The sequence below is a fragment of the Dreissena polymorpha genome, chromosome 9 (assembly GCF_020536995.1).
Source record: "Dreissena polymorpha isolate Duluth1 chromosome 9, UMN_Dpol_1.0, whole genome shotgun sequence".
In the NCBI taxonomy this organism is placed as follows: domain Eukaryota; kingdom Metazoa; phylum Mollusca; class Bivalvia; order Myida; family Dreissenidae; genus Dreissena; species Dreissena polymorpha.
In genome coordinates, this window is record NC_068363.1 from 59506742 (window position 1) to 59522159 (window position 15418).

General features: G+C 35.6%; 1 protein-coding gene across 1 annotated transcript in view; it reads left to right on the top strand.

The window, feature by feature from the left end:
• Window positions 1–1159, top strand: part of LOC127846083 (U3 small nucleolar RNA-associated protein 4 homolog) — a 42236-nt gene extending 41077 nt beyond the window's left edge. The window contains exon 18 of the mRNA XM_052377260.1: window positions 884–1159. Coding sequence (XP_052233220.1) covers window positions 884–1000 — 117 coding nt within the window. The 3' untranslated portion in view covers window positions 1001–1159. The remainder of the gene's footprint in view (window positions 1–883) is intronic.
• The last annotated feature ends 14259 nt before the right edge of the window (window positions 1160–15418 follow it).

The following is a 15418-nucleotide window of genomic DNA, read 5'->3' on the forward strand; positions in this document are numbered from 1 at the left end:
TTGCATGCTGGGAAATTTGTCGTCTGCTAAAATGTCTTCTGCTGAATTTCTAAAATTAGCATTTTCTTCGATTTTTTTTCAAAGAATACTATCAGAATAGCAAACAGTTTGGATCCTGATGAGACGCCACGTTTTGTGGCTTCTCATCTGGATCCAAACTGTTTGCAAAGGCCTTCAAAATTCGTTTCCAGCACTGAATGAGTTAAGATAGTTTACCAGTACTAAATACACATTCTTATGCCTGGTACTGACAACTGCCCAATTTTAATCAGAGTTTAGTAGAGAATTAACATAGAAAAGATATAACGGCCAATCCCCACACAAGTTATTTGTTCGGGCTGAGGATCGCAACCGAGACCCTCAGATCTGTAGTACTGCACTCTACCAACTGAGTTTATTGGCCAGATAACTACTATGTATGAATTCCAGAAAGCCCAGTGGTCATGAGGTTACACATCACTAGTAACTCATTTGTTATATACACCATCTTTAGCTGTTAGGTCTGACTGCATATGGCTCTTTGAAAACCAGAATGTGTTGTCAGCATGAAGCAAACATTGCTGGTAAGCCTATCTGATTTTTATGGAACAATAATGGAGCAGACTGTAGGAGGTCACAATATAAATGAGCATCACTTTTTAATGGGGTTTGATAAACAGGTGTAAAGTGTAAAGTACATTTAAGAAGTCACTTAATTTAAACGAAAAATTCAATAAAGTGGAAAGTTCTGTCCCTGATTAGCTAGTGCAGACTACACTGGCTTATCAGGGACAACACTTTAGGCACATGCATTAAGCCCCATTATCCCAGAGTGAGGCTCAACTGATACCAATGATAAAACATAAAACAATGATGAGTATGACATCAATTCTGTCTGTTACAGTTTCTACTGCACCTGTCCGTGCTGCCAGACAGCTGGTTGGTAGCCGTGGAGCGTCCCCCTCTAGACCTGTACGGTTCCCTGCCTGAGGCTCTCAAGAGGAAGAAGTTTGGAACATAAGCTGGGGACCGGCCATGTGGAAACCATGGAGTAGGGCAATGGTCATGTCCAATCATTGGAACTGATGAACATTCATGTGAAAGCTGTGGCATTTTAACTGTGGATGATATTTGTATTACCATTATGTATGTTATGTATATTAAAAGATACTAGAATACATGTCTGTGTAATGTGTTTATATAATGGTTACTGTACTTTACCATGTATAGCTGGCAACCATATTTATTGTGTAACCATTTGTTATGCCAAAATGGAGTGAAAAGATTTAAGTCAATAAAACTAACAGACCTGACCAAAATATGCTGACATTTTACTATTGCACAATCAATTATTCTGCTTCTTTAGAAAGCTTGTATTTGTATTGAAAGAAGTAAGCGTTTCTCAGATCAAGACCATGATTTGCATAGTACTATATTTTTGACAATTTGTTAAGAATATTCTCTCAAAACTATGGGTGACCCTAAAAAGGGCACTTGTCATTTTGATGTGTTTTTTTGTAGGAATGTGGGAATGACAATGTCAAGATATCTGGAAAAGACAATTTCAAAATATATTTCTGCCAAGTCATTTTAGACAGTTGAAAATGCATGTTTAATACAACACCTACCTTTACCTATCTGTTATGTCAACAACATCCCCAACGAAAGCTGTCCTCGAAGAAGTGCACAAACACAAAGAAAGACATTTTGCATATTTTATTCACATAATTTTTTTTGTACAAACTGATGCAATCTCGTTAATACATTCCGTTACCTGCTGTTTGTTGCTTTGACAACAGCCCTTTTTGTCTGAAATATTGAGCGTAGTTTTCTGGTAAAAAAGGGTCTTGCGATTATTCATGTTTCGCAAGTTAGCAGCCATAATAGCGTGGTATCAATGAATAACACGCTCGGACTATTTAAATCAAAACTTGGGCGGAGAAATACTTTGCATAATACACAGTAAGTTACATTAATTTAGTTGTTGAAAATTATATACTGTGTCACTAAAACGTGATCAAAATAAAAGTTCAAATATTGGTACATTATCTTGCTTGCAAGTGAACAAGTATAATACATTAGTAAGTGAACAAGAATAATCAGCTGATAATTGCAGCAATTGTTATTTACCTGTAGATCTATTCTTTTTGTTACAAAACACAGTTTAATTGAGAATATTATTTTTAGTTTTGCATAGTTCAATATACCATTTGTGTTTTACTTGGAAAAATCAAGCCAAACACAATTAGGTACCGTATTAAAATCATAGCTGATTAAAATGTTGAAAATAGTCATAAAAGATCGCCGTGGCATAGTGGATATGGTGTCCGCCTAGCGATCGGGAGGTCACGGGTTCCATCCCCAGTGTGGGAGCGTTCTTTAGATCTCCCCCATAGACACCAAGGAAACAGACTCGAGAGTTTTCATATAAGCCGAGGCTTGTGGTGAGGCTTAAATAAATAGGTTTAAAAAAAATAAAAAAATGGTCATATTATTGTGAAAATACTTAATCAACATTCCTGATTGTTTCCATCTGCCAACTCGGATGACCTTTAGGAATTTTGAAAAGCAAGAGGTCAAGGTCAAAATGTCTTATTCTAAATACAGATTAAAAAGATATGCCAGAAAACATTTGTTCTCACCTTTGTTCAAAAGTAAATGCAGATTGTGTGATAACCTGTCAATAGGCTGGTAACACGTCTGTTTAGTAGGTAACACAAATCTCCGAGGAGCTGTCAGACTTAAGTTAGTATCATTGTTAGTAGTGTGATCAGATCCTCACACAATTTTATTTATTAGACAGATGCTCTTTTGGAAACATACAAATCCTTTTGAATCATATAGCATTTCACATAGTGTACACTTCGTTTAAAATATGTTCGTTGCAAAGCAAACAAAATCTTAGACACAATATTTCTAGAGACAATTGTTGTTTATTTTTGTTCATTTATGAAGCCTGATCATATCAATTTATTTTTAAGAATAGACATGAGTCGCGCAAGGAAAAACTGAGGTTTAATGCATATGCATAGTGTCGACCCATATAGCCTGTGCAGTCCCCACTGGCTAAGCAGGGACGACACTTTCCGCTTTAATGATATTTTTTGTTGAAAGAAAGTTTCTTCTTGGTAAAAATCCAGTTAAGGCGCAAAGTGAAATCCCTGATTAGCCTCTGGGAACTGCGCAGGTTAATCTGGGATGCCACTATACGCATATGCATTAAACCCCCCTTTCTTAGAGAGCGACTCAAATCTTTCCCCAATAAATATCCCAGTGTGAACACAAAACATAATGATGAGAAAATTCTTGATATCTTTATACTTCAGCCAGTGATAAAGAGTGTCAATTTACTGTTTAAATCGCTAAAATGCATACTTTTAATCATTAGTTGGGACTTGCCTATTTATTTGTGCTTAAAACAACAACAGATATTAAGGACATAAGTTAATTTTAAAAATAACAAAATAAAATTTGCCGATCTGGTAGGCTGATTTGCAGTGTCTTGACTGGTAGAGTACCAAACAGCACTGGACTGTTGATCCAGAATGTAGGATTTGAGTCTGACTCTGGGAAACTGGACTTAAAGATGTGTTTGATGATGAAAGATTTCTGTAATTATTCCCATTTATAATGCTAAAACAAAACACACATTTATTTTCTATGGCGGCCTCCATTATCCAGGAGAAGCATTGACACCTCCAAAGCGAAGAGTATTCTTTTTGTAAACTGTGATTTCATTGGTCTACTGAAAGGTTACAGTTACTGTAAGGTCAAAACGGCGTGTATTGCTTGTATTGTCCTACGGCTTATGCTGGAGAGTAACGGAATGAATTAGTCATGGATATCCCACAATGGTGGGCACTGCACATGCCTTAAGCCTAGTGTTCTCAGAACATGGCTGATTTTGAGCCCCTAACTAGTACTTTGACTTGTGTAATGATTGGTGATGAAATAATGTTTAACCCTTTGAGCGCTGAAACCGGATTTTGAAGGCCTTTGCAAACAGTTTGGATCCAGATGAGACGCCACAGAACGTGGCGTCTCATCAGGATCCAAACTGTTTGCTATTCTGATAGTATTCTTTGAAAAAAAATCGAAGAAAATTGCTAATTTTAGAAATTTAGCAGACAACATTTTAGCAGACGACAAATTTCCCAGCATGCAAAGGGTTAAGTTGTTCATTGCATACAGTGGCAGCTAATAAGACCGCGATACATTGAGCTCTTTATTGCATACAGCATAGTTTTTCACAAGACTGCGCAGGCTGTTCTGAATCTACTCTTCACATATGGCATAAGACCCATTTTCACATTATGGGACTCATTAAAAACTTTGAAAATTTTCTTGTGTGATCCATGAGTCTTCTATGAGACATAAATCCAGTGTGATTCTTGGGACCCTTGATGTAGATTAATTTCAAAATAGGGGCAAAATTTAGGTGACAATCAATTATGCATATACACCGGCTAAACATGAGATTACAAACATTCAGAAAGGTCATGTTTAAACATTTAAGCTGGGAATTTGTACTAACCTTAAAATGTATGCTGCACTTGAACAATAATTTTTAGGATATATGCGTGTTGGGTAAAGGCTTCTTAACCCTTTCGCTCTCGGAGTGAAAATAACTATGTGCAAACAGCATAAGTTAAAGCACTTTTGTCATCTGTATAAAAATGGATAATCTGAAATCAATCTCATACAACTGTAGGGGCCTAAATAACACTAAAAAACGTAGAAATGTCTTTAATTTTTTAAAAACAAAACAAGCACATATTTATTGTCTCCGGGACTGTCATTTTACTCCTGATATGAACAATAAAATATACTCAGAGTGGGATGGGGAATGCTATTTTAGTTTTGGGCAATCAAATTCAAGAGGTATTTGCGTTTTGTTTAAAAAGAACTTACCAATCACAGTAAATAAAATTGAAAATGACTCTGTTGGAAACTACTTACTTTTAGACTTGACATATATGACAAACAGTTTTACTTTATGTACATTATACGGGCCTAATAAAGATACTCCCACTTTTTTTACAGACCTCTTTATAAAAATAACAGATTTTAATACTGATAAATATATAATATGTGGGGACTTTATTTGTGTTTTAGATGTAAACTTGGATTATCAAAATTATACATCCATTAACAATAATAAAAATGCAAGAACAACATTGCAATCTATTATAAGAGATAACAATATAATTGATACTTTCAGATATCTAAATGGCACTATCCAACAATATACATGGAGACGGTTCAAACCATTACAACAAACAGGCTAGACTTGATTTTTTCCTAACTTGAAATAATCTGTCATCCAATAGAACATCTACTATTGATTCATGTTATAAGTCAGATCATTCCATCATCGACCTAGAAATAATTTTTGAGGAAATAGCACATGGAAAAGGGCTATGGATATTCAACAATTCACTTTTAAAGGATATTGACTTTTTAATCTGTATTAATACTTTGATTGAAAATATTAAACTACAGTACTGTATACCTATCTACAACATAGAAAACATAGATAATATTCACAATAGCAACATACAGTTTGTTATCAACGACCAATTATTTCTGGAAACATTACTTATGGAAATAAGAGGTAAAAGTATTTCATTTTCATCATATAAAGCTAAACAGAACAAAAACCATGAATCAAATTTAATTAAGAAAATTGATATACTTTAAAAATCCTTGACTGAAACTAATTCAGACCAACTTCGTGAGCTACAAAAGGAATTAGAAACTGTGAGGGAAAATAAACTTAAAGGGTCTCTTATTCGTTCTAGAGCTAAATGGATAGAAGATGGAGAAAAACCCACTAAATACTTTTGCTCGCTCGAATCTAATCATTATACAAATAAGTCAATACCTTTTATTGAATTAGAAAACAGGGCTAAGTTAACAGAGCAAAACGATATTTTAAAAGAAGCTGTTACATTCTATAAAACATTATACACTAAAAATGACAATGAAATAAAATACGATATAAATGCTGATGTATGTAATGATAATAATAAACCTAAATTGAATAAAGTGCAATCTTACTCATTAGAAGGACTGCTTATTATCGAAGAAGTATCAATAACACTTAAAAATATGAAACATGATAAAAGTCCAGGGTCTGATGGATTCACTGCGGAATTCTTAAAGGTATTTTGGAATAAGTTAGGCCACTTAATAGTGAGAAGTCTTAATTATGCTTTTATTACAAATTCCTTGTCCATCACACAAAAACATGGAATTATTACTTGTATTCCAAAAGAAAACAAGCCGAGATGTTACCTGAAAAACTTACAACCATTGACACTATTAAATGTCGTTAACAAATTAGCATCAGGTTCCATTTCAAATAGATTAAAGACAGTACTTGATATTTTAATCTCTAAAGACCAAACAGGCTTCATTAAAGGTCGATTCATTGGAGAAAACACCTGATTACTTTACAATATCTTGAAATATGCTGAAGATAATAATTTACCTGGGTTACTTATGACGATTGACTTTGAAAAAGCATTCGATACATTGCCTTTCCAGTTTATAGAAACAACTATTAATTTTTCCAATTTTGGACCAATGTTCCAAAAATGGATATTTTTGTTCTTGCATAATACCATGGCCTCCATACAAATAAATGGATTCTTGTCAGATACTTTTTGTAAAAAAAGGGGATGTCGTCAAGGAGACCCAATCAGAAGCAAAATGAAAAAAACAGTAATTGTTCAAGATAATAACGAAGGTGGGTTAAATATGGTAGATATATGTTCCTTCGAAAATTATATGAAAATAACATGGCTTAAGAGAATAGTGGCAGGAGAAAGTAATTGTATGTGTGTGTGTGTGTGTGCGTGCGTGCGTGCGTGCATGTATGTATGTATGTAATATTATGCATGCACGTTTGTATGTAGGTATGTATGTAGGTATGTAATATTATACGGAATGTTGTTTGCTGCCCATCAGTTACTAAGGGTTTGAAATAAATGCATGCATGCATGTATGTAGGTATGTATGTAGGTATGTAATATTATGCATGCATGTATGTATGTAGGTATGTATGTAGGTATGTAATATTATACATATGTATGTAGCATGTATGTATGTAGGTATGTAATATTATGCATGCATGTATGCATGCATGTATGTATGTAGGTATGTAATATTATACGGAATGTTGTTTGCTGCCCATCAGTTAGGAAGGGTTTGAAATAAATGCATGCATGCATGCATGTATGTAGGTATGTATGTAGGTATGTAATATTATGCATGCATGTATGTATGTAGGTATGTATGTAGGTATGTAATATTATACATATGTATGTAGCATGTATGTAGGTATGTATGTAGCAGGCATTTCCCCAGACAGTGTAAGCACAACGGGCCCGCGATGCCTGGACTTCAAAATCTATAACGCCGCGGCGCTTGATTTTCAGATAATGACGTCGCGATGCTTGAAAAGTTTACAAGCAATTTCAAGCTCTGATCCGAATGTTGTCTGCATTCTGGCATCGACCAATTCTTGTAAGTTTTATGTTCATAATAATAGATTTGATAAGACGCGAGCACGATTTATGGGTTGTTTATAGGGGTTAATTATGGTGTGTATCCCCTAATAATGCTCTATAATGATCGATTATTACCGGTACACGTGACGTATGAGTAATTAAAGGTATGCTTGATTTTGTTGCTGTTCCATTTTAATTGCACACGACAATTCACAAAATAAACAGTCAACGTTGTTTGTTGCAGTTGTGCGTACTTGAATAACAGACCATGACATGTGTTTTATTATTACTTGCAGTATAACAAAACAAAGCGTGATTAAGAAGATTCATGTCACGTTAATCATATTATTTTAGTAAAACACGGTATACGTTTCAGCGTAATTTAAGTTATATTTACAATTAATTGAAGTCAAAAGTCTCACTTGATTTCTCCCGCAAACTTACAATGTTCACACTATTTTCTCAAACGCTACTAAATTAACAGCACCAACATAACACGCATTCATATCAAATAGCTTATTTAATATTTTCGGAAAACGCTAAATATCTGCAACAAAGTTTTCTTTAGTTTTGATGCACGCAATAATGAAACAATCAAATATACGACCAGTCACTGTGTCTGGGAAATCTGCAAATTGCACATTTCTTTGTCAGTACTACTAATTATCGTCGCTGTCAGAGAGTAAAAGAAGCAAAAGTGAAAGTGTCAAGGACGTTTAAGTGATCCTGAGACGTCCAACCCACGAACCAAACGTCTCAAACAGCGAGTCAGTGGCAGCAATATTCTCCAATGTTGTCCATGGGTAACAGAAGTTAAAGGAGGTAAGAACATCTTTACTTAACTAAACTTTTTATAAGTATGTAGTGAAATCAACGCAAATGAAATTGCACGTGAATAATGATTAAAAACAGACAGATAGTGTGTTGAATAAAATATTAGACATTACAGATTATAACATTTAAATACAAAAGCATATCTTAATGTAACTCTATAAACATATACTAGACTTCAAAATAAAGCAGTTGTTTGAAAAAATAATCCACCCTTTTGTAGGTTTTTTGTGCTCTTTGTGTATTCTTCACATGTGCCGATCAGGGCGTTCAGAAGTCTGTACTGCTCCTTGGGTACTTGACTAGACTGTCAATAATATACGTAATAACAAACGAAAATTGATTTTTTTCTTAAGAATCTCTTAGTGTTAAGTCAATGAGATTAAACATTCTAATTTCAGAATAATTTTACATTTTGTTCGTATTTCAGACTGCGAGTAGGCTTAAGCACAATGAAAGGGGGTAAACACAGAAAATTCTGCTCGCCTGAAGTCTGCTGTCCTCAATGCTCTGGTGATGGTCAGCATTGAAGGACCAGACAATGAGGCAGTGGACTTAGTTATTTTATAATATAAAATATGACTTTAATATAATAAATTGAGGAAAAATAAACAAACAATAAAATAAATTTTAATGCTTTCATAGCTCCAAATAAGTGTGTATTTTATATAGGAACATGTAGAAAAAAGTGGTTAAATAGCTCTTAAGTATTGTGTTTTGTGATTAAGAAAATGTAGAGAAAAAAACAAACTTAATGGGCACCCTTTTGAATCAACCCCCATTCCGCCATGTCTTTCCGCTGTGCTAGACCAAAATCCTGGGGAAATGCCTGATGTAGGTATGTAATATTATGCATGCATGTATGTAGGTATGTATGTAGGTATGTAATATTATACGGAATGTTGTTTGCTACCCATCAGTTACTAAGGGTTTGAAATAAATCTGTTAACACTAGAATCTAGTAAGAAAGGTCTTCAATTTAATTTACTTTTCTAAGGGACTACATACACATCAAAATACGTATCTTAGTGTAAATGGTTCAAAGAATACATGAAGTTATTATGTGTCGCACAACATTAGTCTGGTAAAAGACATAAAATTGCAGGGGAAAATTCGGAGGACAAGCGACAAAAATAAGCAAGCAACCAAGATGGAAATGGTAGTGGCCCTCTCAGACGTAATATGTCATCAACATTGATTGGCTTTTGTCTAGACATACTAATAAATAAGTGCGAGTGTACATTTGAAAACACGCAGAATTCTGAGAGAGGATGGTCCCCGGCAGAGTAAATGAGGCTCTATAATGAGGACCAACATGGAATTGCAGAGGTTTATAGTGATGAAAAACTTCTGATCATAGAGTTTTTGTCACTTGTGAATATTGAGTTCTGTGCATGACTTCATTAACTGCTTGTATCACCAGAAAATTTGCAGAGTCTGAGATTTGCACTTCTATAATGTAATGACGGAATAATTTTCCCATTTTAAGTCACTTCAAGATTGCTGTTTTCAGATCTGTAAAAGATTTATTCCACTTGATAATTTTAAATTGATTGTGGATAAATGCTTGTCATTAATAGAATTTAATCACCATGAAAGTACAGAATCTTTAAAAGTACATCCAATTTTCAGAACAGACTGACATATAACCATTAATAATACAAAAAAATCATCATTGTGAATAACTTATCAGTCATGTTCCTGTAAAACAAGAGCTTGTCACATTAGTGCCAAATACGCGGAAATGTGTTTGCTTGTATGACAATATTTGTTTTAGATGGTAGAATCATATTTGTAAAACATGGCACCTGTGTCATCTATTTACCGGTATATTTCAAGGATCAATTAGTTATATAGTGTTGGAGTTATACTGTAGAGAATAACATATGAAAATGAAAGAAAGGGAGGTTATAAAAACAAGAGGGCCATGATGGCCCTGTATCGCTCCACTGTTTTTTTATGCGAAAAAACGTGCAATGCGCATGGGTTGAAATGTACTCATGCATGTGACTTTCTCTTTCTATCCCTCGTCCCACTGGGTGCTTAAAGTTGGAAGGGTGAGCATTTTTATATATGGAAAAAGTTAATACCATGTTAACCAAACAGACTAAAAAGTTGGGAATTGTTGCACAGGTCCTTTGCTTATAAAGTAGGTACATTTATCTCTCCAAAAGATATTGTTGTTCTTTCTAGTTCACATATTTTTAGATGCTGAAGATCAAATCTATGCATTTGATTTGAAACAGATTCACAAGACCCATAGAAATCAAAATGCCTTAACCCTTTACCAAGCGACATATCTGGACTTTCCCAATTTGAAAGAGGTTGCAGACGGCAATTAAATTGTAATGGAATCGGAAGGAAATGATCAGGTAGGGTAGAAATAATTGTGATAAAAGGAGAAATTGCTCATCTTGAGCAATTTCTCCTTTTATCACAATTATTCATAAAGTCGTCAGCAACAAACCTGTAAAATCCTGTTAGTGTTTGGCAAAGGGTTAATAATCTCTGGTTCCTTCTTAAGAGCCTTTCACACATTTATAACAAATACAATTGTAGCATCTTTCTTTGTAAAGCATCATCTCAAAATATAACAAGAGCTGTTTGTAAAACATGCATGCCCCCCATATGGGCTGTCAGTTGAAGTGGCAGCCATTGTGTGAATACGTTATTTGGCACTGTGACCTTGACCTTTGACCTAGTGACCTAAAATCAATAGGGGTCATCTGCGAGTCATGATCAATATACCTATGAAGTTTCATGATCCTAGGCGTATTAGCTTTCTTGAGTTATAATCTGGAAACCATTTTACTGTGTTAAGTCACCGTGACCTTGACCTTTGACCTAGTGACCTGAACATCAATAGGGGTCATCTGCGAGTCATGATCAATGTACCTATTAAGTTTCATGATCCTAGGCCTAAGCCTTCTTGAGTTTTAATCCGGAAACCATTTTTCTAAGTTGAGTCACCGTGACCTTTGACCTAGTGACCTGAAAATCAATAGGGGTCATCTGCAAGTCATGATCAATGTACCTATGAAGTTTCATGATCCTAGGCTTAAGCGTTCTTGAGTTATCATCCAGAAACCATTTTACTATTTTGGGTCACCGTGACCTTCACCTTTGACCTAGTGACCTAAAAATCAATAGGGGTCATCTGCAAGTCATGATCAATGTACCTATGAAGTTTTATGATCATAGGCATTAGCGTTCTTGAGTTATCATCCGGAAACCATTTTAATATTTCAGGTCACTGTGACCTTGACCTTTGACCTAGTGACCAGAAAATCAAAAGGGGTCATCTGCGAGTCATGATCAATGTACCTATGAAGTTTCATGACCCTAGGCATAAGCGTTCTTGAGTTATCATCTGGAAACCATTTTACTATTTCGGGTCACCGTGACCTTGACCTTTGACCTAGTGACCTGAAAATCAATAGAGGGTCATCTGCGAGTCATGAACAAATTTGGTAGAGGACTATTAGATATCACTACATACCAAATTTAGTAGCCCTAGGCTCTATAATTATGAACAAGAAGATTTTTAAAGTTTGCACAAAATAGGCCTTATTTAAGCATATGTTCATTTTTGTGACCCCCGGGGCAGGGTCAAATTTGTTCCCAGGGGCATAATTTGAACAAACTAAGTGAAGACCTATTAGATGTCACTACATACCGAATTTGGTAGAAATAGGCCCAATAGTTATGGACAAGATTTTTAAAGTTTGCACAAAATGGGCCCAATATAAGCATATGTTCAATTTTGTGACCCCAGGGGAACAGTCAAATTTGATCCCAGGGGCTTAATTTGAACAAACCTGGTAGAGGACTATTAGATGTCATTACATACCAAATTTGGTAGCCCTACGCCATACGGTTATGGACAAGAAGATTTTTAAAGTTTGCACAAAATAGGACATATATAAGCAAATGTTTGATTTTTTGACCCCCCAGGACGGGGTCAAATTTGACCCCAGGGGCATAATTTGAAGAAACTTGGTCGAGGACTATAAGATGGCATTACATACTAAATTTGGTAGCCCTTGGCCCAATGATTATGGACAAGAAGATTTTTAAAGTTTTCACAAAATAGGCCTTATATAAGCAAATTTTCAATTTTTGGACCCCCTGGGCAGGGTCAAATTTGACCCCAGGGGCTTAATTTGAACAAACTTGGTAGAGGACAATAAGATGTCACTACATACCAAATTTGGTAGCCCTTGGCCCAATGGTTATGGACAAGATTTTTAAAGTTTTCACAAAATAGGCCTTATATAAGCAAATGTTCAATTTTTTGACCCCCCGGGGCAGGGTCAAATGTGACCCCAGGGGCATAATTTGAACAAACTTGGTAGAAGACTATAAGATGTCACTACATAGCAAATTTGGTAGCCCTAGGGCCAATGGTTATGGTTAAAAAGATTTTTAAAGTTTGCACAAAATAGGCCGTATATAGCAAATTTTTCAATTTTTAACCCCCCGGGGCAGGGTCAAATTTGACCCCAGGGGCATAATTTGAACAAACTTGGTAGAGGACTATAAGATGTCACTACATACCAAATTTGGTAGCCCTACGCCAAACGGTTATGGACAAGAAGATTTTTAAAGTTTGCACAAAATAGGCCTTATATAAGCAAATTTTCAATTTTTTGACCCCCGGGACAGGGTAAAATTTGACCCCAGGGGCATTATTTGAACAAATTTGGTAGAGGACTATAAGATGTCACTACATACCAAGTTTGGTAGCCGTAGGCCCAATGATTCTTGACAAAAAGATTTATAAAGTTTGCACAAAATAGGCCATATATAAGCAAATGTTCAATTTTTTTACCCCCAGGGGCAAAGTCAAATTTGACCCCAGGGGCATAATTTGAACAAATTTGAAAGAGGTTCACCACAGGAACATTCCTGAGAAATTTCATCAGAATTGAACCAGTAGTTTAGGAGAAGATGTTTAAAGAAAAAGTTAACGCACGGACGCACACACGACGGACACAGGACCATGACATAAGCCCCGCTGGCCTTTGGCCAGTGGAGCTAAAAATTGAAAAGCTAAAATATTAACTATTAAATTAAATATAAATTAAAATTACAAATAAAATATAAATAAAAAAAATATAAAAAAAATACAGGGAGATAATTAAAAAACTATGTCCGAAAGAGTTATGGTTCATGTTCACTGCACTTCTCCTAGTTGCCATCTGTTTATATTTCTAGTTTCAAGTAAATCCCTTCAGTAGATTTAGAGTTATGCTCCGGACAAAAATTTACTTTAAAATTAAATAAAGGGAGATAATTAAAAAACTAAGGGAGATAAAGTTATGGTTCTTAGTCACTGCACTTCTCCTTCTTGCCATCTGTTTATATTTCAAGTTTCAAGTAAATCCCTTCAATAGATTTAGAGTTATGCTCCAGATAAAACTTTTCTTTGAAATTAAATAAAGGGATATAATTAAAAAACTAAGGTAGATTTAACTATGGTTTTAGTCACTGCACTTCTCCTACTTGCCATCTGTTTATATTTCAAGCTTCAAGAAAATTCCTTCAGTAGATTTAAAGTTATGCACCGGACAATAATTTACTTTGAAATTATATAAAGGGAGATAATGCAGTAACTAAGGTAAATAGAGTTATGGTTCTTGGTCACTGCACTTCTCCTAGTAGCCATCTGTTTATGTTCAAAGTTTAAAGTAAATCCATTGAATATATTTTGAGTTATGCTCTGGACAAAGTTTGGGACAAAAGGACGGACGCGGAGATTGACGGGACCAATTACTCTTTCCCCTCAGAAAACATTTTGGCGGGGTGACAAAAGATTCAATCGCATCACAAATTTAAAGTCACATTTTAAAATAAAAGGTAACTTAAAATAATACTCTCTGCATGAAGTATTGATAGTAATGGGGCTACAAATTTAAAGCATTTGGATAATGAGATGCCCTATGGGAAACCAAGCATGCTACGCCCAGTTTTCCCACAGACCGACTAAAATGTGATTTCACTGCAGGGATTTTTGTTGGTTCCAGGTAGTTCCATCTGCCTAGATGGCCAAGAAGTTGTGAGAGGGGGGTGTGTTCTTGGTTGCAAAGATACAGGAGACCTCAAGCATTTAAGTTTTGGTGTGTCTGGTAGAGGGGTTCAATGGGTAAAACTAGTGAGCTACCGATGGCCCATGCCTGTGCTGCTTCAATGATGTGAGTCGTGTTCTGAGAAAACTGGGCATAATGCATGTGCGTAAAGTCAGCACAGGCTAATCAGGGATGACACTTTCCTCTTATATGACATTTTTTGTTTAAATGAAGTCTCTACTTAGCAAAAATCCAATATAGGCGAAAAGTGTTGTCCCTGATTAGGCTGTGCGGACTGCACAGGTAATCTGGGACAACACTTTACGCACATGCATTATACCCAGTTTTCACAGAACGCGACTTATGTATACCTTCCTATAATGATGTGTAAAAGACATTTTATTCACAACTTATTGAGGTATATCTTAAATATTAAGGAATTATGCTTAGATTAGTTTATGCCATTCTCTTTCTGCTGGTTTATATCATATACGTCCAATTGTGTCTATTGGTCTTAGGGTTATTATAGATTTGAGTACTTACCTTACTTGTGTCCCTCAGTCAGGTGAGTACTTACCTTCCTTGTGTTCCTCAGTCAGGCGAGTACTTACCTTCCTTGTGTCCCTCAGTCAGGTGAGTACTTACCTTCCTTGTGTCCCTCAGTCAGGTGAGTACTTAGCTTACTTGTGTCCCTCATTCAGGTGAGTACTTACCTTACTTGTGTCCCTCAGTCAGGTGAGTACTTACCTTACTTGTGTCCCTCAGTCAGGTGAATACTTACCTTACTTGTGTCCCTCAGTCAGGTGAGTACTTACCTTACTTGTGTCCGTCAGTCAGGTGAGTACTTACCTTACTTGTGTCCGTCAGTCAGGTGAGTACTTACCTTACTTGTGTCCCTCAGTCAGGTGAGTACTTACCTTACTTGTGTCCCTCAGTCAGGTGAGTACTTACCTTACTTGTGTCCCTCAGTCAGGTGAATACTTACCTTACTTGTGTCCCTCAGTCAGGTGAGTACTTACCTTACTT